This window comes from Notechis scutatus, chromosome 4, assembly GCF_049901735.1.
Source record: "Notechis scutatus isolate UNSWTSFEM ecotype Mainland chromosome 4, rNotScu1.2, whole genome shotgun sequence".
Classification (NCBI taxonomy): Eukaryota; Metazoa; Chordata; class Lepidosauria; order Squamata; family Elapidae; genus Notechis; species Notechis scutatus.
In genome coordinates this window covers 26,547,940-26,573,666 of record NC_142012.1, presented here as the reverse complement: position 1 = coordinate 26,573,666, position 25,727 = coordinate 26,547,940, and the positions used below count along the sequence as shown (strand labels likewise).

Here is a 25,727-nt window from a genome sequence, read left to right as displayed (position 1 = left end):
TAGGCTTCATATATTCGGCTTATTTTTCAACCATGGTGCTGAATAGCTGTATGCATTGATAAAGTCATAAAGTCATGATATCTCAAAAGCGCCATTTTGATATCAGGAGAAAAATAAATTTGTTAATCTCATAGTATGAATTCTGACAATTCAAAAGGAATGTGTCAAAATATTTAGGGAATTGTGAAAATAAAATTTTAAGTTATTTTGTAGCCATCTATTACCAAATGATTCAAGAGAGTATAAATGAAAAGTATCACAATTTATTGAAATAAATGCTGACAGCAGAAAGAAAGAGGCACAATATTGGAAAAACAAGAAGCTCGTGAATCATATAATATTGAGGCAAAATTGGAGAATACGAGGCAATGGTGAAACTGACAGTATATATTTATAACAGAGATCTAAACAAATTCAAGCAGGAATGGCTCTCTTGCAGACAACATATTATAGAGCAAGGCAAGCTAAGACATATAAACATGGCTTTGAAGATAAGAAAGAAAGAAATTAACAAACAGCTAAAAGACTTAAACACCATCTGTAAAAGTTTAAAGAATGTATGAATATCTAAGCAACAATTAGTGGTTGTGCAAAATAAAAAGAAAAGGGTGAAAATATTATTTATTTAATTTCTGTAAGTGTTCATCTCAACAATTGACTGTGGGTGGTATACATCATAAAACATTAAAATTAAAACAAGTCAGTATAATATAAATATAAACAACACCAAGTAAAACTGTTGCTATGCAGCCATGAAACAACACATTCATGTTGTATATTTCTTTTTTTATAATATTGTATCTTCTTCCATCTCTATTTTTTATTTCCTATGTCACTACAATATTTAAGCACTAACAACACTAATAAAAGGCTTTTTTATTTAAGAAAAATTGGGGAATCCTTGGTGCCCTCTGAGCTTTGCTGTTTGCTTGTAGACATTTCATTACCTGGCTAAGTAACATCATCAATGCAACACTGTTGGAGTTAAATAGTTCAACCCTGAGCTCTATATAGATGCTTTCCTATTGAAAAAGAGAGAGCAGAACTCTATGTACAAAGAGCTCAGGGCTGCAAAGGTGATTATTTTCCCATCTGGGTCTCCTTCGCTCTGTCTCCATTCCTGAAATATTCTATTTTATTCTCCATTCGCAAGTGAATAGTTCTGTGCAAAAGCTGCTCTTTCTCAGCAAATCCTGTATGGATTCTCCCACTTTGCTATGGCAAGAAAACTTTTTTAAAAAAGGAAATCTTGGTTTCTTTTCTTTTTTTCTTTTTTCTTTCTTTATCCTTTTCCTGAAACTGAACATTGCATAAAAGGAATCGCTATTAACATGCTGTCCGCAGTCTTCCCCCTGTCACTCTCTCAGAAGTCTTGCTTTGTTGATTCTCTGACTTTCTGAACTCCTTCATCTGTCCCAGAAATGAATGTGCTAAAATCATCATAGATTGTTTGCTTATCATCTAATTGCCCAGAATACTATTCTTTTAAACATTATTTCAAATATTGCATCAATTGCCAACTATAATGTTATTTTTGACTTCTAAAGTATGCCATCCAGTTGAACCTAAAAAGTTCAAAGTCCCCAAAAAATTGAGGCTACAAAAGGCTCTTCTTCAGTGACAGCAAACTTTTGGGTTCAGCATGTCAAAAAGTCAGGAAATGCCTAATTTGACATTTAGGTGTATGAACAAAAGGGAAGACTTAGACTTAGAATAACTTTATTGTCACTTTGAATGTACACTAATGTACATTTGTGTACATAATGTACACTTTGAATGTATACTTTCTTGTGCAACTTACAGAGGGACTGAAGGCCATGTGAAAGCACATCTGATCCTCACGTGACCTCTACAGTCTGCAAACATCACATGAAACAGGACATGTTTTCAAGAACAGTTGTTGTCAGGTTTTACTGTACATTAAAGTTTAATGGTGTGTCTCCTTTAACATGTCATAAGTTCACCATCACTGTTCTTGATTATAATATCCTAGATAGTATAGCTCCTGGCACTTTATATTAATTCCTGCTTGCTTGCTCCATCTTTGTCAGATGTCTGGAAACCTTATTTTCTTTCTTATCTTTCTCTCTGCCTTGGTTTTGTAGAATTACGTGGAACAAAGTGCTTAGAACTCCAATTTCTCCTTGCTTGATTTTCTAGCCAAGAACATCATTCTTGTTGGATGAGCTTAAGAGCTCATTTAATTTGCTTTGGCAGCGGGCTCTGGAACTGTTCTGTCAGCATCATACTGAATATTCTATAATGGTATCTGAATTGACTTCTCTCAACCATCAATCTCTATTAACAGAACAAAACTGTTTTAATGCAGCTTTTTTTTTTTACTAAGTCTAAGAGTAGACTTTGCAGTTCTGCAGCTTGAGGTGTATTTTTTGGACTCTTCCTTTTTTATGGGATTGCTGTTTGATGGCTGTAGAGAGTATTATGAGTCTAACATGGATGACACAGCCCAGGAAGTAGGAAGCCTTGGCTCATTCTTGGTATCAAAAAATGCAATTCACAGAATATATATGCACTGCTCAAAATAGGGAGATTGAAAGCTTACATGATTTATCAGAAAGCTGTCATATATACATAAAATACAAATTTGATTTCATGTCATTATGCAGTGACTTGCAGTGATACAGTGTTTGCATCACAATTTATGAATAAATTGTGTTTACATTCTGTCCCATATAAAGTTACAGAGTGTCTCAAATATATAGACAGCTGGACAGAGCTAAGTATAAATATTCTGCCTGGAAAAAATATATAACAGAAAGGTAAATTTTGTTTAATAATATCCAGGGAAAATAAGTAGGGGAATAATTTTAATTGAAGGCCAACTGTGATGTCATTGAATTAGATTATATTAGGTGATTATCTAATAGCTATTAGGTTAATATCTTTAACAATACTATTGTTCTTTGTGGTCTATACAACTGCAGAGAATAGAAGGAATTATAATTGCGTTTGCAAAAATTGTCGCAGTCTTAAGATTGGTTTGGATATTAAAGCCAAAAAACATTTATCTATCTTTTAACTGTTAAAGTAAAAAAAAATCTAGATTCCAAAACAACTGCAACTCGAATCAAACAAAAAAAGGAATTTCCAATTTAATCTGTTTACCCTGTTCCTCCAAGAAGCAATCCTCAATATAATTTGAAGGAGTATATCAGTCTGTTTAGGTAATGTAAATGCATACAAAACTGGGTCAGATAATTCAAATGCTTAGTCCTTAATGTCATGATACATTTTAGCTGACTTATTTCTATCCTTGTTCTATAATGTTATATTCAAAAAGGAAATAAGTATTGCCAAAAAGTCAATTTACTCTTTCTCTCTCTCTCTTACACACACTATATTAATGTTGAGCTTGTTCTTGGAATCAAAGCTAATGTCTTCTGAGATAAAGTAATTTCAACTTGCGTGCATACATCATGTTTAGGACATTTGTGTTTTCAATAACAGAAAGTATCTTCTTTTATTGTACCTGAAAATAAAAAAGAATTAGGTATAAATCATAATCTTGTCCATATATCATTTTTATTTTGTGATAATACTTTCCAAGCTTGGAATGCATCCTTACCCAGGACATTGATTTCACAAATATTTCAAAAGCACATTGATCTAAATAGTTAATTCTACCATTGTTTTATGATCGAACCAGCCCATTCCCCATCTGGCTCTTTCTAATGGATTTCAAATTTCTGCTAGCATTAATTATATTAAAGTCCAGTTAGAATATCCTGGACTTTAGAATAGTGGAGAATAGTTGTTTCATCAAGAAAAGGCAGAAGATATAACCCTTGGAAATACGGCCTTTTCTTACGTTTACAATTCTTTTTTCTATGATATTTGGAATATTCCCCAACAACTCCAACAACAACTCTTTGATAGCTTTTCAGGTTTTTTTATTTTCAATGTACCCCTTAACAATTATTTTATTTATAAAAATAAATATATATTTATTTTTATTTAAAAATATCTTGGTACTATGATGAATTTAATTGGTTGTTATATTGGTTTTTTTAAAAAAAGAAAAGACAATGTCTTTTTATAAAATGTAGACTACAGCCAGACATAGATCAGGACCTAGGAAGTTAGAACTGCTGGAATAATTTAAAATGCATAATGATCTGGAACAAATTAGGAAACAGGAGATAAGAAACACCCTTGAAAAAGATCATGTTGCACAGGTAAGTTTTAGACAGAACAAGGAAGTTTTCAGTATCTGTTCAGGAAGTGGTAATTCACTGCAAGGAAAATGTTCCAACTTAATGTTAGATTTGATAGGACTATAAAGATTCAAAGTTTTCCCATCTAGCCTGAACAGTTTCTAATAAACACATATTGCAAATATGGTTCTATAATAGAATACAGAGCTAATATAGAATTGGCTGAGTGATAGCTAATTAGTAACCAATTGGAAAGGTTGTTTCATGCTAAATCACATAACTGATTTAGCGCAGGTTCAGCTGTCTTTTGACAGTGACTTTCCAAAATTCTGCTACATTATATAAAGTTTAATTGCCATTTGTTAAGGCAACTTTGCCCAGTCTGTTACTGGTCAGATGCATTGCCTACAGCTCCCATAACTGAAATTTAGCTTAGCCATTTGCTGGAGGGCATAATCTTGCGGAATTTTGTGTGCAATGTATAGACTTTTAGATAGATTTTTAATCAATTTGTAGAATAAAGTCTTCCAGCTTTTAAAACTTTAATCTTGATAATATGCTGTTGTTTTTCCTGGAGGAGCACTGAGCAGTTTAAACATTTTAATTAAGCTACCCAAGGGCGATTTCAACAGAATATTCATATGTGCATATGATAATTTTATTCTATCCATTTTATGAAATTGTCACAAATAACACTTTTTCATCTGAAATATCTCCAGAGACAGTTTGTCAGCATTCCAAGTAACAGCCTCCAGAGAAAAAGATTCTGAGAATATCATCTTCCCAAAGATCCATTTTATTAGATATATCATATTGGCACATCTGGGAAAAACCTGAATCTGAGAGTTCTGGGTTTTCCCCAGCCCAAAGAAAACTCAAAAATCAACTCCTGCATCACATGGTCCAATCATTACTTCGTTCCAACTGGAAACTATCCCTAGTCACTCCCCTCCAGGTGCAGGGCAATGTGTCCTTGACTTTCTGAGAAATTAATGTTGTTGTGGCTAATCTTCCACCGATCCTTGAAGTCCCCCTCCCAAATTCCCAGGCACTGAATGTGGCAGCCCAGAAGCCTCAAAGAAAAATGGCTTCTAAGCTGACACAGTTATTTTAAATATCTAAAAAATTTTTTTAAAAAAATACTCAGCTAACAGCTAATGATATATAATATGTTTTAAATTAAAGATTAAAAATATGCAAAGTAAAGTAGTTCCATGCTGTAATTCAGCAATGGGAAACATGCTTAATGAAATATTAAAATAGAATAGTCCTTGCAAATTAGAGTAAATTCTCAAATTAGACACTATCTCTGAAAATATTCCTGTCTGATTTGTGCCTAGAAAATACAGAACAGGAAGGGAAAACAGCAGGTGGAATGATTAGGGTATTAGAACAGATCCCCTGAAAAAACAGCTGCAGTACTTGGGGTGATCTTTAGTTAAAGTGACACAGTAAAAGTGAACAGGCAAAGGTTACTTACTTCACTTTATTGATTAGCCCTTGGGCCATATCAAAGTGCAGAGTTCCAGGCACAAATTATTTCTAAAATCTGATAAAAACAATTTAAAATGGAATTGGATAAAACACAATTTGAAATGAAATTGGAATAAAATAAAATACAATAATTTAATATATAGATAAATATGATAAAATTATATTTTGGTATCACCCCTACAATCTACCCCAATCAGTCCCATATACAGTAGAACCTCTGGTCACGACCATAATTCATTCCATAACTTTGGTCGTAACCCGATTCGGTCCTGAACCAAATTTTTGAAATTTGGCACTTACAAAAAAAAATGGCATAGAAGGGGAAATTGGCCACGAAAAAAAATGTGATTTTTTTGGTTGGAACCCGATTTGGTCATGGTCAGAAGCATTCGTGACCAAAGGTTCTGTATGCTGATCTCAGTTTAACCCATTTCAGTTTATTACAGTCATAGACCAGAGACCAGAACAAATAAAAACACTCAATAAATATACAATTAAAAAATTCTAGTAGAAAATAACAAATAACTAAAAACTATGATAAAATCCAGTCTGTCAATTATACACGGTCTAACTATGCTAGAATTACAATCCATAAACTGTGTGGCCCATAGTCAGTTTAATACAAAAAGGGAAAGGAATAAACAGTGCAACAGCTTTGCCACGTTTGTTGAATAAAATAGCTACAGTGGAATAGACACATTTTTCTAATGAATCCTCAGTGCTGCTGTGCAGAATCTAGCCACCTGTGCTGTAGTTATGGACTGTTTGTCCTTAAGCAGCCACTGGAGAGAAGTAGTGTCGGAACTGGAAATCATCAATCGAAGGGTGAAATCCAGGGCAGTCCATATTTGTGGAGTTCCTGAATTCATCTAATTCTTCTATTCAATTGTAACAATAATAGTCCCAAATTCTACAAATCCTTTAAAGTTTTGTTTATGCCTGGAAGGCAAATAAACTCAGTACAGTCCTTCATTTACTGTTGCTTCTATTAGCTCACTGTATCACATGAAGCATTACTCTTTAAAATATTTGTATGCTCCAAGAACTCAAGCCATTGCATATGAATGCATCAGAATAGACTAGCTAGATTTATAAAAGAATGGGGTTTATAGGCAGGGACACTGATTTTTTTTTCCATACAGAGATTCAATAAAATACAGCTCTGATATTTCAGGAAGGGTCAAGAATATATTACAACAGTCCTCTTAAGATTGTTTCTAGAATTCCTTCAACTTTTTCAAATATTTATTTTTGACAAATATGTCCTCTTATGTAAATGGTATCAGTTAAAAAAAACCCCACAAGATTACATGTATGGGCTGCAGGACAGCCTGAGAAGAAAGAAATAACAATAATGTAAATGACTTTTCAAAGCAGGACAGTAGATTTAACCCACTGCTTCTGCAACTTTTTGAAAAAAAATGTGGGGAATGTATTAAATGCATTCAGAAAACGTAGGCACCTTTCCCCCTGCTTTTATCTTCAAGAGAATGGACTTCATGTTTTTTCAGTGAATGAGATAATTATGTTTGTGTACCCCTTCCCATTCCTTCCATTTTCAAAATGTTATTCAGGCATTCAGTTGTGTCTGTGACTTCATCTACATAATTTCACTTGTTCTTTTAAGTTCATCCTTGTGTCATCAATAATAGTACCTGGCCACCTTGTCACCTCTTTTTAGAAAGCCTTTCATTTTTCTATGCCTTCTCCCTTGACTTTTTCCTTTACATTGTGCATTCAAAATATTTAACCTTTGGCTTCATTATTAATGCTTCTAGTGAGCAGTCTGGTTTTATATCATCTAGTATTGAATAATTGGTCTTTCTAGCAGTCCAAGCTGTTCTCAGACGTTTTCTTCGCCATCACAATTCAAGAGCATAGTTTTTACATTTTGTTTAACTTGTAACCAAAAATGTAATTGCTACAGCATCATTTGTGTAATATAGTGCTTATTCCCTTCTCAGTAAACATGAGGATTCCTCACATATGTTCCATGTATTAGTTGGAATGATAACTGGGCTGTTTTTGATTAAAGATATAATGAATATTTATGCATGTGAATAATTAAAAACCATGGAAATTTAAAAAAAAATCTAAGCATTCCAGGGTTCTTTTTTTATAGGGCTTTTTTGGCTGTAGTATTTATACAAGTTGGTCATAAGTAAGCATATTCTTTCTCAGATTGCATTGCTGGGGTTGGATGGACAGGAAGATCTGCTTTTATTTAAAGTTCTTGTTCTACAGGAAATGAGTCTTAACATGACATCTCAGCATCAAATTCCATCCAGCTTTTTTTTCATAGTGTACATATAGATGCCTGTCTTCTGTAATATAGATTTAAACAGAATTAAGAGAAATTTGATTATGCAATCACTATCCCTTTTCAGCAAGTAAATGAAATGACTAAGATTAAGAGCACTAGATCCTGCTCCACTATATTGCCAAACATATAGCAAATGAAATAAAATAAAATAAACCTATACAAATCCATTGTCTATTTGTTGAACTGGTGTTACCATTCACATCTTCACAATTATAGGAGAAAGGACAAGCTGTTATTCAGAGTTTCATGGGACTCTAGTATATCCAGATCGCAACCCTATCAAAGTTGGGCTTCATGGGTTAAGATAATACCTATTTAATAAATGATACAAAGCTTTGAAGTGAATGCTTTGATCAAAGCTTCAATTTTACTTTTTACAATCAGTCAGTTACTAGAGCTGCTGCTTTAACAATATACTGAAAATTTATGAGTATTATAGTGCACTTGAATGTGTCTTTCTGCTTGAAAATCTGAAGTTGTTCTAGAAATTGTCGATGGTTGATTTCAAATCATGCATACAGTGTCATTTTTTGACAGTATCATTTTGATACTGGGGTACAAACAACTCTTTTAAAGTCACGTCTGAAAAATAATTAGGATGCATTTAAATGATTAGCATAAAATAAAAGGAAGGAAGGAAGGAAGGAAGGAAGGAAGGAAGGAAGGAAGGAAGGAAGGAAGGAAGGAAGGAAGGAAGGAAGGAAGGAAGGAGCCTCAGAACTAATATTTTTTTGTATTTGAAGAGCCAGTAATTACTTAGACTAATAAATCAACTTGAGGGTTTTATGGAAGTCACAGGGTTTATTTCTTGTAATCCACCCTGTGAACAAAATAGTCTTCATGATTTACTATTATTTAAAAGATTACAAAAACAAAAAAAAGTAATTAATTAATAAAAATAATAAAATGCAATTTTACAATAAGGTACAATTTTTAGCATAGGGAACATAATGGCCACTATTCAAGTTAGATCTTAAAATCTTAAAATCATATTGATTATAAAATTGTATGAACGCCTGAGAAAAGAGAAGCGGTTTTGCCTGATGCCTAAAAGACATTATGCCAAGCATACCACCTTGGAGAAGGCACTTTATTGGTGAGGTTCCATAACTTGAATCCACCCTCCACATGTCATTTGGCAAAGAGCCCTGAGAAGATAAAAAAGGAATATCTTTCTTTCTTAGCAAGAATGCATTTTCATACAGTGTATCACAAATTTCAGATCTGGAACCCAGTAGTTAGCTTGAGAACCATAAAGAATGTTTCTGGGCTTGCTTCCAGATAAAGATGGATAGAGCTGTGCTCCAAGCTCCATTGTGCATTCCATCCTGTTCGTGATATCAGTTTACAGTTTATTTTTTTCCTCCTTCATCTAAGGTGTGCTTTCTTTCTTTCAGGTATCAAATCCACACAGGTCTTCAGCATTCTGTCATACGGCCCACCCAGCCGAACTGCCTGCCTCTGGACAATGTGACACTACCTCAGAAACTGAAAGAAGCAGGTTATTCAACCCACATGATTGGCAAATGGCACTTGGGCTTTTATCGCAAAGAATGTATGCCAACTCAACGGGGCTTTGATACCTTTTTTGGCTCTCTTTTGGGCAGTGGTGATTATTACACCCATTACAAGTGTGACAGTCCTCGAATGTGTGGCTATGACTTATATGAAAATGACAACGCTGCTTGGGATCATGACAATGGAATGTATTCCACACAGATGTACACTCAAAGAGTGGAACAAATCTTAGCCTCCCATAATCCCAGGGAACCCATATTCTTATACCTTGCATACCAAGCTGTTCACTCACCACTTCAGGCCCCGGGCAAGTATTATGAACATTATAGGTCAATTAATAATATCAATCGGCGCAGATACGCTGCCATGCTGGCATGCTTGGATGAAGCTATCAACAATGTGACCCGTGCATTAAAGCGATATGGTTATTATAGCAACAGTGTTATAATTTACTCTTCGGACAATGGAGGCCAGCCAACAGCTGGTGGAAATAACTGGCCTCTCAGAGGAAGCAAAGGTACTTATTGGGAGGGAGGGATTCGAGCAGTTGGCTTTGTTCATAGCCCTTTACTTAAAACCAAGGGAAGTATATGCAAGGAGCTTATACATATAACCGACTGGTTTCCAACACTTATTACCTTAGCGGAAGGACAGATTGATGAAGATATACAATTGGATGGCTATGATGTTTGGGAGACCATCAGTGAAGGCAGGCGGTCTCCAAGAATAGATATTTTACATAATATTGATCCCATATACACAAAAGCCAGAAATGGTTCTTGGGCAGCTGGCTTTGGAATATGGAACACTGCCATTCAGTCAGCCATCCGGGTAAGCCACTGGAAACTACTAACAGGAAACCCAGGATATGGCGACTGGGTCCCTCCTCAGTCTTTTAGTAATGTTGGTCCCAATCGCTGGCACAATGAACGGGTTTCATGGACAGCAGGTAAAACGGTGTGGTTGTTCAATATCACGGCCGATCCTTATGAACGAGAGGACCTCTCCAATAAGTATCCAAGTATAGTCAAGCAGCTGTTGCGAAGGCTCTCCCAGTTCAATAAGACAGCCGTGCCTGTCCGCTACCCACCCAAAGACCCCAGGAGCAACCCAAATTTTAATGGGGGAGTGTGGGGCCCATGGTTTAAGGAGAATAAAAACAATAAGATGTTAAATAAAAACAAGCTGGGTAAAAAGCAAAAGCAAACCAAGAAGAAATCTAATAGGCAGAAAGGACACTCCTTGAATTGCCTTTTAAATCAATGATTTCAGCTGGAATTTTATGCTGCAATTCTAACCATGCTTATCTTCGTCAAAAGCATTATAGGCTGACTTCCAAATAAAGGTGCGTGGCCTCAGAATGTCATTGTTTGAAGTGAAAGTGAAATGTTCTCCAACATTTGTACTTGAAATATCAACACCAAAGTGTCATTTCTGCACTCTTGAGGTTTTTATTTGGGCTTGAATTAGAACAGAAGAATTCATATGTAAGATGTGGTTAACGTCAATGCCTATACAGAGAATTATAAAGTCTTACGGATATGTTTTGCACTCATAACTAAATCGAGCCTAATTTCTAGGACACTTGCCTATATGGTTTTGAACTCGGACCCATCTGCACATTTTAATTAGACATAAAATCTCCACTGGATTAAAGAAAATAGACCAAAACAAAAAAGACAAAATGTTAAAAGAGTTTGGGTTTATCTCCTAATTTTGATTGGATGAAGCAGATTCAGATATTGCTACCAAAGTAACTTAAATAAGTGGTGGTGAAAAGGCTGCTATAGATTTTGCCTGGCTTTCAATTGGAAATGACTTTTCCCCCTTCTAGAATGTGCCAGGCTATAATTCCTTCCAATAAAAATAAAATATAAATAAAATGCCTTATAAATGGTTATAATTACAAAAAGATTAAATTGAAATCCTGGATTAGATGATGTGTGCGTTAATACACTCAAATTACTACAGTATCCACAAATAACTTTGCAAAGAATGGCAGTCAGGTAATACACCAAGTACTGCTAAGGAATATCCTCTATGGAAACTGAATATGCACTGAGATTATTAGAGAAATATGAACATGTTATGTTTTCATTGAAATGTATAATTCAAGATTTAAATATAAGATTTTACTTGAACCTATTAGACATTTAATAACCACATAGGCATCTAATAGTAACCACAACATAAAGAACAAAAAATGTACGTTGTTATTTTACAATGTAACTCCAGCCTTTCACGCTTGGTATCCCAACATGTAAGTCATGTGGTTTGCTCTGCATCATCACAACATTTTACCTTCATGCAGATGTGTCTATAGTCATGGAGAAAATCTAAGTGGTTGCTAAGAGTCAACACTGATTTGATAGACATAGTCCATTAATCCATGTCTCTATTCAGTCATTAACTCTAACGGGCAAGCATCAAAATGCCAGCATTTTGTTCATCTATAAAATCAGATGAAAATCTGTGGATTCAAGGTTTTACCCAAATAAATTCTTGATATACCTCTTTAAGTCCAAAAGTAAAATGATAGCACGATACTCTCTCCATTGTCTAACAAAGGACATATAGATAACTATTTATATATTTATTATTGATTTATTGGTTGATAATTTTTCTTTCTATAGTTGTGAATATTCACTGTATTTATTTTTAATTTTTTTTTTAAAAAATCCTACTTTTATTATTTTTATAAAATACTCAAGGTGGCAAACATAGCTAATAGCCCTTCCTCCTCCCATTTTCCACACGACAATAACTCCATTGTTGAATTGGGCTGGGAGAAAGTCACCCAGCTGGCTTTCATGCCTAAGGCAAAACTGGAATTCACATTTTCCTGGTGCCTTAACTATTAGATCAAACTGCCCTAGATTTAATAAAAACATAAATATTTAAGGCAACATTGCTAGTCCAACATTGTTTTAAAAATAGAAATATATCATAATTGCATTTAGAATGCACTACAATGTAACATTTACAATGACATAAAATAATTTAGATATATGCATCCTAGAGTTCAAGCAGTGAACTCGATCATTTTAGACTGAGTTAGGACAAGATGTAGGAAATACAGGCAATAGCAGAGTAAATATTTTATATTGACTTCTGATTATAAACCAATAAACATTTTAAAAGGAGAAAAGTAAGAGCATACAAACGGAATACAAAGTTGGATTGGATTATGCTACAAAATAGATTGGTCTGATAAATGGTATGATCTAATAAAAGGAATATAATGATTGTGAATTGAGGGAAATGTGTAGGATCACAAAGGCCCTAGCAAAACAGATAAAAGAGAGTAGAATAAATCTGTCTCCCTTTAAACAAACTGTCCTAATTGAATTCTATCAGAAAAGGGAAACAGACAAGGGCAGGAAGGCTATTGAAGTAATTGGCTTGCTACTCATGTCACTATCAGTTCATCACACCATTCAACTTCTCTTTTCAACTCTGAAAAACTGCAAGGGTGTTTGAAGATCTTGCAAAGCCAAAATTTTCAGTAACTCTCCTACACCCTTTAAAATCACTCTTGGCTGATTTGAAGAGACCAGGTTCCATTTTTACTCCAATCATTCTGAAGATTTAAACAGCATACTCCATTTAAAGGTGTCATCAGATTTCCTAACTACATTTATAAAATAGGTAGCTTTCTACCATTGTCCAAACCCAAAAACAGAGCGTGGCAGAACCCGACATTCCTAATTTACTGTTTCCCAGCAGTTTCAATAAATCTCAATAGAGTCAGCATAGGCAAAGAAAGCCTCCAGCTAAGAGAGTTTTATACTAGTTTTATAGTCACCATGTGAATTCATTCGGCAGAATTTAGCCACAAATATATCTTACTAACATATAAGGGAATTGCTTGTAAGTAAGGGCAGTGGCTAAAAGCTGCACTCCCGTGAAACAATAGGCCATCCAGATCCAATCTTCCTTAGAATAGGTGACATTCCATGAACACAAACTAAGCAACTGACAATAATCAAATAGCAGTTACAGTCGTAACTATTTAATGGAGGGGCATTTCTTCTGTAAACTGAAATTTAATTTGGATTCTTTTCAGACAGATTTCACTATTTGATACAGTACTGATTTTGCCTGGGAGAGGGGGCAAACTTTCTTGGTTCTTCTTAATGTCTTACTGGTTTTCAGTACCTTGGGATTGATTTAGAAAGTTGGGAATGAGAGACTATGCTTCAGTGGTTCTCCTTTTTCAGGTTCAATTCTGTTTGGTGCTGGGAAGGAAATAGTAAACCTAAAATCTTCACTTTGTGGGATATTTCACTTGTCACTTACCCTGATCTTTGTTAAAATCTACAAATTGCTGCTGTACATGATCATTGACAGCATGAGATCAGGTAACAATACTGTATACTAGTGATGCAAACCTGTGTATGTCTAATTCTGCAAATCCTATTCTGGATCCATGACCAGATGCGGTTGGGGTCTAGAATTGGAGGAAATGATTTAGATCTAACTCTAACAAAACTAGATGACTCTGGATTTAATGATTCTTCATTTTTAGGGTCCATCCTGCTTACTGGCACACAATTTTGATCTCCTAGACCATGAGTGTCAAACTTGCAGCATCACTTTGCTGTCATGTGACATTTGTGACGCTTTCCCCCCTTTGCGGAGCTGGGGTGGGCGTGGGCTACACATGATGCAAACTGCCTTGCCAGTTTGACACCCCTGTTCTAGACTCCTATTGCAAGCAAATGGCAGCTGCAGCTGAGAAAACTCTTCCACAGATTTATCTTGTGTACTAATAGCACTCTTTTCCTGTATTGGAAGAGCCTATTTCAACACAGTGTACATGAGGCTGCCCTTCCTGCTTCAGGATACCACATTAAGAGCAATTATGAGTAAATTTCAGTTTATCTTTACTTGCCTTGCCATTTAGATTTCCCTTGCCATTCAAAGTGCCTATAGTTATCTATAAAGCTCTTCATGTCTAAAGGGGCTGTACATTACAGGATAGCCTTTCTCCAATTGTTTCTACCTGTCCTACAAGAATTGGCAGGGTCAGCATCTCCCATCAAGACAACATCATCCTAATGAACCTTGGATATGTACCTTCTCTATCACTTCTATCCCTGGATCGGCATTATCCCACTATCCCTACAGTCCTGATCCTGTAAGAAAGTTTTTTTTAAAAAAAAAAAAACCTGTAACATGTTTTTGATCTTTGTATACTATCTTAAAGGATTTGCAATAATTCTGCCAAACAAACAAAAGGAAAGAAATAAACAAGACACCCAAATAATGAAGGTAGTCTTGTTTTTCTAATTGTTGCTACCAACCTATTGCAGAATCAGAATGTCTCTTCAGTGCTAAGCTGCATCCCATCAGTCTCTAAAATCCCTATGGAGCTCATTCTTGGGTATTTTCTGATATGAAAGTAGCTTGCCAAGATAAGAAGCCTGAATGAAGAGTTGTATACTTTGTAAAAAATAAGACAAGGGAGGGGGGAAGAAGAAGCAGACTGCCCCTTGCAGTACAAGCATGACATAATTAATTGTGTCACAAGTCCAAATATTTTGGCTTGTACTTTACGGGTGGTTAGTTTGTTGCTCCGTTGCTATTCCTAAGAGATTGCTGCTTCACGTAGCTGTAAATCAGAAAGACCTGTGAAAAACCTTGCTCAAGTGCATCTCTTCATTATGTGCTTGTCTCACTTGTTTTCAAGGTAATGATTTGACTCTGTAACTGTAACCAATTACTTTATTTTCTTGGGGGGGGGGGAGTAGAAAAAGCTATGTGAATATATTGTATATGTCTATTAAAATAGTTTATTTTTATGAAAATTAATACTCTATTATGTCATTGACTTTCCAAGTTAAAAAAACTAATATTGAGATGGCTTTATAAAATATGATAAAAAGAACAGCCCAGAAAAGCAGAAAATCCACATGGCTTCAATCATCTTGTTGTAGCTGCTCCAGAAAATACGCTGGAGAGAGAAGTAAATGCCTCTAGTCATTGAAAAATAAGCTACCCATGACTTAAGTCTTTTGGGAGGAGAAATGTTAACAACAATCGTATGAAATGTGCAGTTACATGTACTGCTTATTAGTAACTACTAACTGCCTGGTGTGCATTTTATACATTTTGCACAAAAGTTACTCGCATTAATTACAGAGGTCCAACACATGTTTCACCTCCTCCCTCTCACCCCCACTGTCTCTCTGTCTCTCCATACACGCATGCACACTCATACATGAATACAAATGAGATCTCTTGAAGAGAAACAACTAGCACAGCCTTCCCTAATTATGGGTAATTTTTCTGGACTACATAGTCTCAATATTGGAAGGTTAGGAGAGCAGAAAACACCGATCTGTTAGGGCCATAAGGAGTAGGGCTGAAAAATGGGAGTGACTCTATTGTCCCCCCCGATAGTATCTCACATACATATAAGCAGTAAGAGAAGAAATGTAGAGAAGAAATGTAGAGAAGAAATGCACAATTTTTCTCAAGAGAGCTTGCACACATTTCTATACTAGGATTTCCATTTTTGTAAAATCATGATGCTGTTGTTCCTGTTAACACGTTAAGGTTAAATCCCTAATGCAGACAGATGCAATTATGTATGAGCAATGATATGAATAACTGGAAAAATTTTCACAGAAAAGACTGAAGTTCGCCATGATCAGACTAGAAGACATCTTTTCCCACTCTATTATTCTGTCATTCTAGTTCAGTCTAGTCTAGTCAAACTTGTGTCCCACGGACCAGATGTGTCACGCACTGGCCACAGCCACACCCAGTTTAGTTAAGGGGAAAAAAGTCCTGATACATCACGTGACTCTGCTGCGACAACGTGAATTTGACACCCTATTCTAGCCTGTTTTAACAAGAATCAATGCACAGGGAAGAATCTCTATAAAACAGGGCATTCATATTCAAGGGGCCACAAAGAAAAAGGGCCAGCCTTTCCAGTACAGGACTCTTAGACACATTGGATCTGCATGATCCAGAAACACTAGCCAGTATGGCTTGGAGCTCATTGTTTTACTGAAAGCTGACTGCCCATAGTTACAAATGCATATATGAGGGGGAAGAAAATGCGACTTGAAAACTGAATTTAAAATGTAAAATTTAAAACCAGCTTATTTGAAATATGGACTTTCCTTTTACCAGGAGGATAAAAAGCTTCATCTGACAATTTCCATTTTGTGACACAACCATTACCACCACTTCTTTAAAAAGACAGAATAGTCATCTTGAGAATCAGACAAAGAGGATTGGATAAGATGTTTTGAAATGCATTATAGATTCAAGTTGAGCAGAAGTAAATTTATGCCAACTTTGTTTTCTTTACATTTTAACATTCTTACTAAAAAAAAAAAAAGATACTTGAGCTCTAACATTTCTTCTGTTCTTCTGATTCCTTTGAAATAATTTTGAAATAATTCCTTTGAAATATCTACAAGTACACCTTCATTGTCTTTATACTTGAAAGATCCTAAAAGGAATCTGATTATCAATAAATCAGCAGCTATTTATTGCCTATTAATATTATTATGCATTATAGTAAATAATGCAGATGGCACTATCCAAACTTGTGAAAAGTACAAGTTGTCCTTCGACTTACGACCACAATTGAGACCAACATTAATGTTGCTAAGTGAAACATTTGTTAAGTGAGTTTTGCCCCATTTTACAACCTTCCTTGCCACCGTTAAGTGAATCACTGCACTTGTTAATAGCAGGGTTGTTAAGTGAATCTGGCTTCCCCATTGACTTGCTTGTCAGAAGATCACAAAGTGTGATCACATGACCCCAGGACATTGCAACCATCCTAAATACGAGTCAGTTGCCAAGCATCCAAATTTTGATCACATGACCACAGGGATGCTGCAATGGATGTATGAAAAAATAGCCATGTCATTTTTTCAGTGCTGGTGTAACTTTGAATGGTCACTAAACAAACTGTTGTAAGTCGAGAACTACCTGTATTGGCCAAAATGTCTTACACACCAAGACATCAATTTCCCCTAGGTTGAGGCTCCTTCCTAAATGTACCACATAAAACTTTGATTTACAACCCCCATCTATAATGTTGCTAAAAATACAGATATACATACATACCGTACATACATACGTATGTGTGTATAACCACACATACTGTTCTGACCCAAACTTTCTTCAAGGAAACAAACACGAAACAGAGCTAAACAGCAATACCTTTTAACAATTCTTTATGAATTCCGTTCCTTCATGGTTTAAAGGCTGTTTCAAACATTGTCTCTGATAAGAACAAGCCTTGCCAAGGTTATGCAAGGCTGGCAAGAACACAAGATAAAGTTACTAAGAAATATTTCAAACACAAGGAGTCTCCAAACACCAACCTTAAATATTCAGAACGTCCACGAGGCTTGAGTGCAAAAACTTCTTTGCTTCCTGCAAAGAACTCTAGTTTCTCAGCTGGCTTTTATCACTTGAGGGAGGGGCCATTACCTTGCAGCCTTACTCCCGAGTTGCCCATGCTGCTGCAGCTGCTCTTTCCTTCGAGCAGCCCTGCACTTGCACTGGGCACAGGTTCCTCCGGGACCTCTTCATCACTGCTGCCAGCCTTCACAATCTCCGAAGGCAGCATTGCACTCCCTGATGGTCCTGGCTCCATCCCTGCATCACCTGTAGGCCCCTCATTTGAGTCCTCACTTTCCAAGACCTCAGCCGTCCGCACCTGCTGCCGGTGAACCACAACACATACAGAGCTACTAATTATTCTCAGTCCCCACACAACATGAACCTTAACTTTTCAATTACTTCCTAAGCTGAGTCTCTGATTTTTTTCCCGTTCTTCATACTAATCATTTCAAAGAATTATGACTTACCCTTTAATCTTAACTTCTAATTACAATTGCATTCAAATTTAAGCAATCAGTGTCATTTTTTCCTTTCCCCAATGCCAGCTGTAGACTTTTAAATATTGGGTAGTGGGGGTGGCAGCATATTTTTCATATAAACAGCTACCTTATGGTACTGTGTAAAGAATAAAGCAAGTTATATCTGTGTATGAATAATGTCCTTTGAAATCCATGCTTATTTCTAATCACTTATCAAGAACTTTATTATAGGTGGCTGTCATTCTCCTTTCAAAATGCTGATCAGGACATCATAAGCATGAATAAGAAGATATATTCTGACTACTTTAGCAATGCACACCTACCTTTGAGGTCCATGATAACCTGCTCCAATTTGGGATTAATCTTAATAGACAAATTCAAAAATGACACTATTGAATGTACAGCCCCCCCTGCTGTTTGAGTATAGGAAATTCAGGAGGGAGGTTGCAAATCACACGTCTTAAATATGATTCTTGCTCTTTGTTTTTGAGGACAATTCTTTTGAATCTGTAAATTACCAATCTCTGGGAGATCACATGTCCCCTATTACTTAGAAGAAGCAATCCATGTTGCTTCTTCAGTATGGATCCATATATGTTACCAAAAAGAAAAAAAAATCTTTTAAACTGCTGTGGGAAAGTGTTTTATTTATCTTTTGCGAATGAAATAAACATTTGCATTAGACTGGAAAGTTGAAAAAAAACATCCTGGAAAAAGGCATTGGCAAAGCACTTCAACAATTCTGCCAAGAAAACTGTGTGGATATAATCACCTGGAATTGAGCTTGACTTAAGGATGTCTTTACTATTTATGCCAAAGAAGCAAAATAAAATTAAATGCTGGACACGGTGGATTTATTATGTTTCATGCTGGACCTACTTCAGCATAAAACTCTTGTTATTTTTTGCTTGGGGGAAAACTTCCTCAGCATGTAAATTACTAACTAGTGAACATATGGTGCGGTGCACAGGTGTGTCGAAGGGCAAGCCAACACTTTGGTGGGCTGAAAATCATTTTACAGCCTACTAATCTCAAAATATTTTTAAGATTAAAAAGGTAAGAAACAAAGGTTGCAGCCTGATTCTTATCATAGAGAGAATAGCAAGTAAATTAGTGGCATAAACAGTTTACTTCCCTGGAATTTTTGTGCAAGGAAGGAATGTAAATCCTTAATCATATGTGATGGCCTAACTTTAGACATGACCTAACTAATCTAAAGAATTTTCTTTAGGTCGGAACTGAAGAAGCTTCTTGGGTGAGAAGTAAAGGGTCTTCTACAAAAAACAAAATAAATCTAGTTGCCTTTTGAAAAAGCACCTTTGGAAGAATTCAGTTAATGATTGTGCCAAATCCAGCAATAACGCTTACCTATTAATGTTCCTCAGAAGAATCATTGTTTCTTTCAGGCTATTTGTTAGGCTTTTTGATGGGATTAGCAACTAATGACTCAAGCCTGTATCTGTTGATTATTGATTATTTTAATATTATAGGTGTGGGGTATTCTAGTCTTTAATGCTGCTGCTGAAGCAGTGATCCAGTCCAATCAGAGTTGCTCTTCAAAGTGAGAAGGGCACAATATAAATTTAATAAATAATGCCATTTGAACTGACCTAGTTAGAAGAGCACAAAACAAAAGCAAAACCAGAACTTAGTTCCACAGAGCTTTATTCCAAAATGAAAATCCTAACCTGTTCACAGTTATGACTTGTTGCATCACTCATGATCACATAATCATTGTTTGCAACTTTCCCTGCCAGCTTCCTTAGAGAATCAATGAGGAAGTGGACAGAGATCTATGACAATTCACCACGGCCAACTTGCCACGGCCAACTCACTACAGCCATCTTGTCACAACTCACTGTGGCACAAGAGTTATACTAGTATCAAAGAAATGGTGGAATAAAATCATTAAAGAAAAGATGCAAAAGAAGGACAGAATGAATGGCAAAAATTAAAATAATTTTTATTTATTTTAAATAATTAAATAGAATTGTTAAATTGTCCATCAATGAGTTGTCTCTCAGTGAGTTGGCTGGGTGACTTGGCTATGGAGAGTTGGCCATGATGGGTTGGCCACTGCGAGTTGGCCATATTGAGTTGGCTGTGGCAAGTTGTCTCATTCCCAGTGGACAGGAAAGGTCGCAAGTCAAGGGAATGAGTTTATGTGTTCTGCCTTAATCCCTCTGCAGTATCACCATTCCAGCCGCAATTGCTGTTGTAAGTTGAGGACTCCATGTAATGACAAGTTTCCAGAATGTTTCCAAACATTTAGAACCTATAAAAAAAGCCCACTGATTCAAAGTCAAACAACTCTATAGTGCATGTAGAAAATGCAAAATGATGCTTATACACCTATGTTCATTGTATTATTTAAATACCTGTGCTGTTCCCTCAATCACAATTCAATTAAAATAACTTCGAGCAACAGCAGAACAAGATAAAAATACGATTTCTTTATTGTTACTCTTAAATAATGAAGAGAAAAGAATTGGTAGGTTGACAGTACTGCAGTCTAATAAAGAGAAAATTGCGCATATTATATTTACATAAAATACAATTGCATAATAAGAAATTAGGATAAGTAATAATGAAGACTTAAAAGAAAATCCTCCGGAGTGCCTTAAGCTAAAGACTCTGAGCAAAGCAACCTGTGGATTCTTAGGCTTTGATAGATATTCAATGCAAGACACCACCTCAAGATTTTTAATCTTTTTATTAAGAAGCATATTAAAGCAAGAACGTGAAGTTTCGTTTTTTTAACCTCACTTGGCAAGCAAACAAACTTCTTCCATCCTCTTAAGCCAGAGTTGATAAGCAATTTAATTTGCAAATTGAGAACGTTTAGGAAGTTTTATTCAAGACAGCCTAAATAATAATTCTACAAATTATTTGCAGATTATTATGTGGGCAGTTTGTTTTCACAGAAGTGTGATTGGCTTGGAGTTACATTGTGTTGTTTAAGTGTTTTTTTGAGCAGTGTATTACAAACAGCTTTAAGTTCCAGAAATGTTTCTATCAGTTTGGCAATGTTTATACATCGTGTTTATACATCGTGTGCCTAGAAGAAGGGAAAGAGAGTTGACCTTCCTTGTCCTAAATTTCCATTACCACCCTAAATGTTTGGCCTCTCTTTTTGTATCAGTAGGCATCCAGTCCAAGCACTCTGCAATATTCCATCAAAAGCACAAATCTGATATGTGGCTGCTTACAACATTAAAACTTCTATATATATAAGCCAATATATAAGGCATGTAAGGTAAGTCTAGACTCCAGAACAGGGGTGTCCAACCTTGGCAACTTTAAGCCTGGAGGACTTCAACTCCCAGAATTCCCCAGCCAGCAAAGCTCTAGAACATCATTGACACTATGAAATTAAAATATACTTTGCAATTCCATTCTTTCAACTCTATTACATTTGTACTTACAATGTACCATGGCAAGACAGCTGTATTGCCTAAGGAAATAAGGGGAAAGGAGATCTTATAAACTTTCCACATGACTGTAAGGCCAAGATCTGAGAATGGTTTTAGTTTAATATTCTTCCTTCTCTTTTTCCCGAGATGTGCTTCCCATACATTTTATTGGATTCTTGGCTTGTTTTTCCAACTTGTGGAATATCTTGCCTTCATTATTGTTTTCCTTGTGAGACAGTTAATGGCCACCCCACTGAATAAAATTCTATCCATTTGGCTAACATCAAGGAGGGTATATCTCAAGGAAAATGCTAAAATAGGTTTCTGAGCCTGGAAAAGGTATTTTCAGACATTTGATGAATCTGTATGTGGCACAGATAAAAGCCCTTGATTTTGTTATAAATTCCATCAGAGTGGAATCAGTCCAACATAAAATGGCTTTTTACACAACAATTGAATAGCTGGCAGGCAAGTAGGAACATATTGCTAAAATCAATGGTGTCCCTCAAGAAAGAACCAACATAAAAATACTTCATTTCATTCTCCCATTCTTATACTAACCCCCATAATCTGTAGTCATCAACTATACTGGGCACTATAGCTCAATTCAATCAAACAGCATCCAGTTGGAGGAAAATGTTTTTTAATTATTTGGTGTTATAAAAACCCAACTTAAAAACAAAATGGGATAACCTTGGAGAAATGGGATTAAACAGTGCTCAGATATGGTACATAAATATGTCATCTCTTACAGCTAGTTTTGACAGAAATTGTTGCTAGGGCAGATTAATGTTAGCATTAGGATTATTATGGATTTGGAAAATCTTTGCAGGCTTTCCTTAAATTTGACTAAACGACCCTCAGTGCCAAAGGCAGTATTACGTCTATATTTCTTTCAGAAATATTGTGCCTGCTGGTAATAGCATCTGATGAGCAACTGATGTATGCCAGGTATTTAAGAAATTGGAAGAAATATTACATGGAAGCTACAACATTTCTTATATGGCTACACAACAGAAAGTCTAACCAGGGGCAATTTATTTAGGGACAGCTTTGTACATTCAAGCTAATCACAACCATTTTTCATCCTTCCAGTGTAACTTTCATACTTCTGGTCATTAGTTTTCTCCACAATGGCTTTCTACTTCAAGTCAATTTTAGACCTCTTGAGATTCTATGCTCTGTATATTGTGCCATTGCTCTGCCCGATTCACATACATAGGAAGGGATAAATTCTGGGTTAAAGACTTCTTTCATCTATAATCTTTTTATATTTTCTTTCTGCCTACTTCCCATTTTTTATTCTGTATCACAGAAAATGTGTTACACAAGGAAGGATGTGGAACAATGGCTTTTAATTAGTAGTCACTTGATAGACAGGTGGCATGCAAATTTAATCAATCAATAAATCACTCCAGTATAATACACTGCTGAACAACCAGTGCAATCATTAAGAAACTTGACAATCAAGCTCACCTGGTTACTTGGTGGCCATCCCACTTTCTGACCCCAACTGTCAGCCCTACAACTATAAGGAAATGGGCTAAGCAAGTTTGACTGTTACTATATTTTACAGATGTAGGCTATAATAACAATCTTGAAAATCTGAATTTTCTATTTCCACTCTCTTTGTGGTAGTGAATTAGAGTATGGCTGATTTGAGCTTCTTTCTCACACAGTTTGCCAGGCTCAAACTTTATTTGCAAAGTTTCTCCAAGATCAACTCCATGACTCTCTATACCAAGCTCTATACTAAGTGTGGTCATTTGAATATGAACCAGAAATGTGCAGCAGCAGCCAAAAAAGCTAATACAATCCTGGATTGTATAAACAGAGGCATAGAATCAAGATCACATTAAGTATTAGTGCCGCTTTACAAAACCCTAGTAAGACCATACCTGGAATACTGCAACCAATTTTGGTCTCCATACTAAAAAAAAAAGACTAAACCATATGAAGAACAGCTTCAGGTTTTGGGTCTGGCTAATCTAAAGAAAATGACAATTAGGGGTGAAATGATAGCAGTGTTCCAGTATTTGAGGAGCTGCCACAAAGAAGAGGGGGTCCAATTATTTTCCAAAGCACCAGAGGGCAGGACAAGAAATAATGGCTGGAAACTGATCAAAGAGAGAAGCAACCTGGAATTAAGAGAAACTTCCTAAGTAAGGGCAATTAACCAGTGGAACAGCTTGCCTTCAGAAATCATGGGCGCTCTACTCTAGCCATCAGATCATTGTAGTGGGGCTAATATTAGGAGACAGCTTCCCATACATTACCTTGAGCAAGGCTAGTTATTAAACTAAAACCTTAGTTTGTAGGGAAATCTGTTCTGTGCCCAATTTAGTATTAAGAGTCATCTTTTTCTTCTGTATAAATGGTCTTCTCTCTAAAGCCTAGAGTTTGCATTACTTATCTAGGCTAGACAGTTATCAATAAATGCAAAACATTTTCCAAAGGTTGAAAAGACATGGATTTTCATCATGCAATGCCTCTCCCAAATCAACTCTTTAAGTTTAGAATGAATGAATGAATGAATGAATGAATGAATGCTTTATTGGCCAAGTGCGATTAGACACACAAGGAATTTGTCTTGGTACATATGCTCTCAGTGTACATAAAAAGAAAAGATACATTCATCAAGAATTATAAAGTACAACACTTAATATAGTCATAGAATACAAACAGGCAATCAAATCATACTAGGAAACAATCAATATAAATCGTAAGAATACAAGCAACAAAGTTACAGTCATACAATCACAAGTGGGAGTGGATGGGTGATAGGAGTAATGAGATTAATAGTGATAGTAATGCAGACTTAGTAAATAGTTGGACAGCGTTGAGAGAATTATCTGAAGCTGCAAACATACTCACATTTCATTGAGCCCTTTATGAAGAACTCCTTATTTCCAGCATCAGCAAGCACAGAAAATCCATAAAGAAATTGTGGAGCCTTTAAAAAAAAATATTCTAGCTCTTTTGTGAAGAATCTTTTGCTCAATTGAACAAAAGAAGTAAATTTGCTTCCCGTGACAAAGTAAGCAATAAACTACCTCTTTTGATAATAAATCTCTGTCATTTTTGGAAAGATAGCCATACTAGTTCATTGCATCCTCTGGTGTCATGATACCTTAATTGCATAGATTAATTATGTATTATCTAATACATAGATAAAAACAAAAGAGATCTGCCCTGTCAAAGTAAGGAATCACGATGTTTTATGCTTTACCAATTCAGATGAGATTGGGTCTCTTAAGTCCATAATAGCACCTCTCAAATTAATGGTAGAATTTAGCTCTGTACTTTCCCTTAATCTGCCCTTCTCATGACATCTTCCCATGACAATAAGTACATGATAGCAGAAGTTTCTGTCATGCTAAGCACTTGATGCATGTCCTAAGAACTTGAGAAATGCAGGGTTGAGTACATGGAAACATATCTTAAAATATTTTTAGAAGTGACTCTAATATCAAGCAAGAAGTATTATATATGCAGAAGAAAAATGAATCCAGAAATCAGTCAAATGAATATAGGATTTAACAATTGAAATGGAATGTATGTTCTTGTTTCTTGATTTCACTTCATTATTTTGGTGATCCTATACCTATCAAGTGCTATTTTATTAATGTATTTAAATTGGCATCTTATGTGTCCACACTAGTTGAACATTTACAAATAAAATTCTAATATATACTGCTATGAAACAGAAAATTAAAATTGAAGTCCTAAACTCATCTGCCAACTATATAGAAAAATAGAGATTTTTTTTTTAAATCCTTGTGTCAACAATCTAATTATGCCTAGAATATATCACAGCTATACTGTAGAATGAAATACTACAGAAATCTAGCCTTCCTTCCTAAAGCATTAAATCACAAGCATTTTGCTTCTTTCTTTGCAATAGGCATTTTTCATTTTGGAAATTAGAAGGGGAAAAAAAGGACGA

General features: G+C 35.6%; 1 protein-coding gene across 1 annotated transcript in view; it reads left to right on the top strand.

The window, feature by feature from the left end:
* The window catches only part of ARSJ (arylsulfatase family member J), a 29,100-nt gene extending 14,438 nt beyond the window's left edge, over positions 1–14,662 (top strand). Inside the window, exon 2 of the mRNA XM_026668733.2 lies at positions 9,390–14,662. Within this exon, the coding sequence (XP_026524518.2) occupies positions 9,390–10,776 (1,387 nt within the window). The 3' untranslated portion in view covers positions 10,777–14,662. The remainder of the gene's footprint in view (positions 1–9,389) is intronic.
* Positions 14,663–25,727: the final 11,065 nt, after the last annotated feature.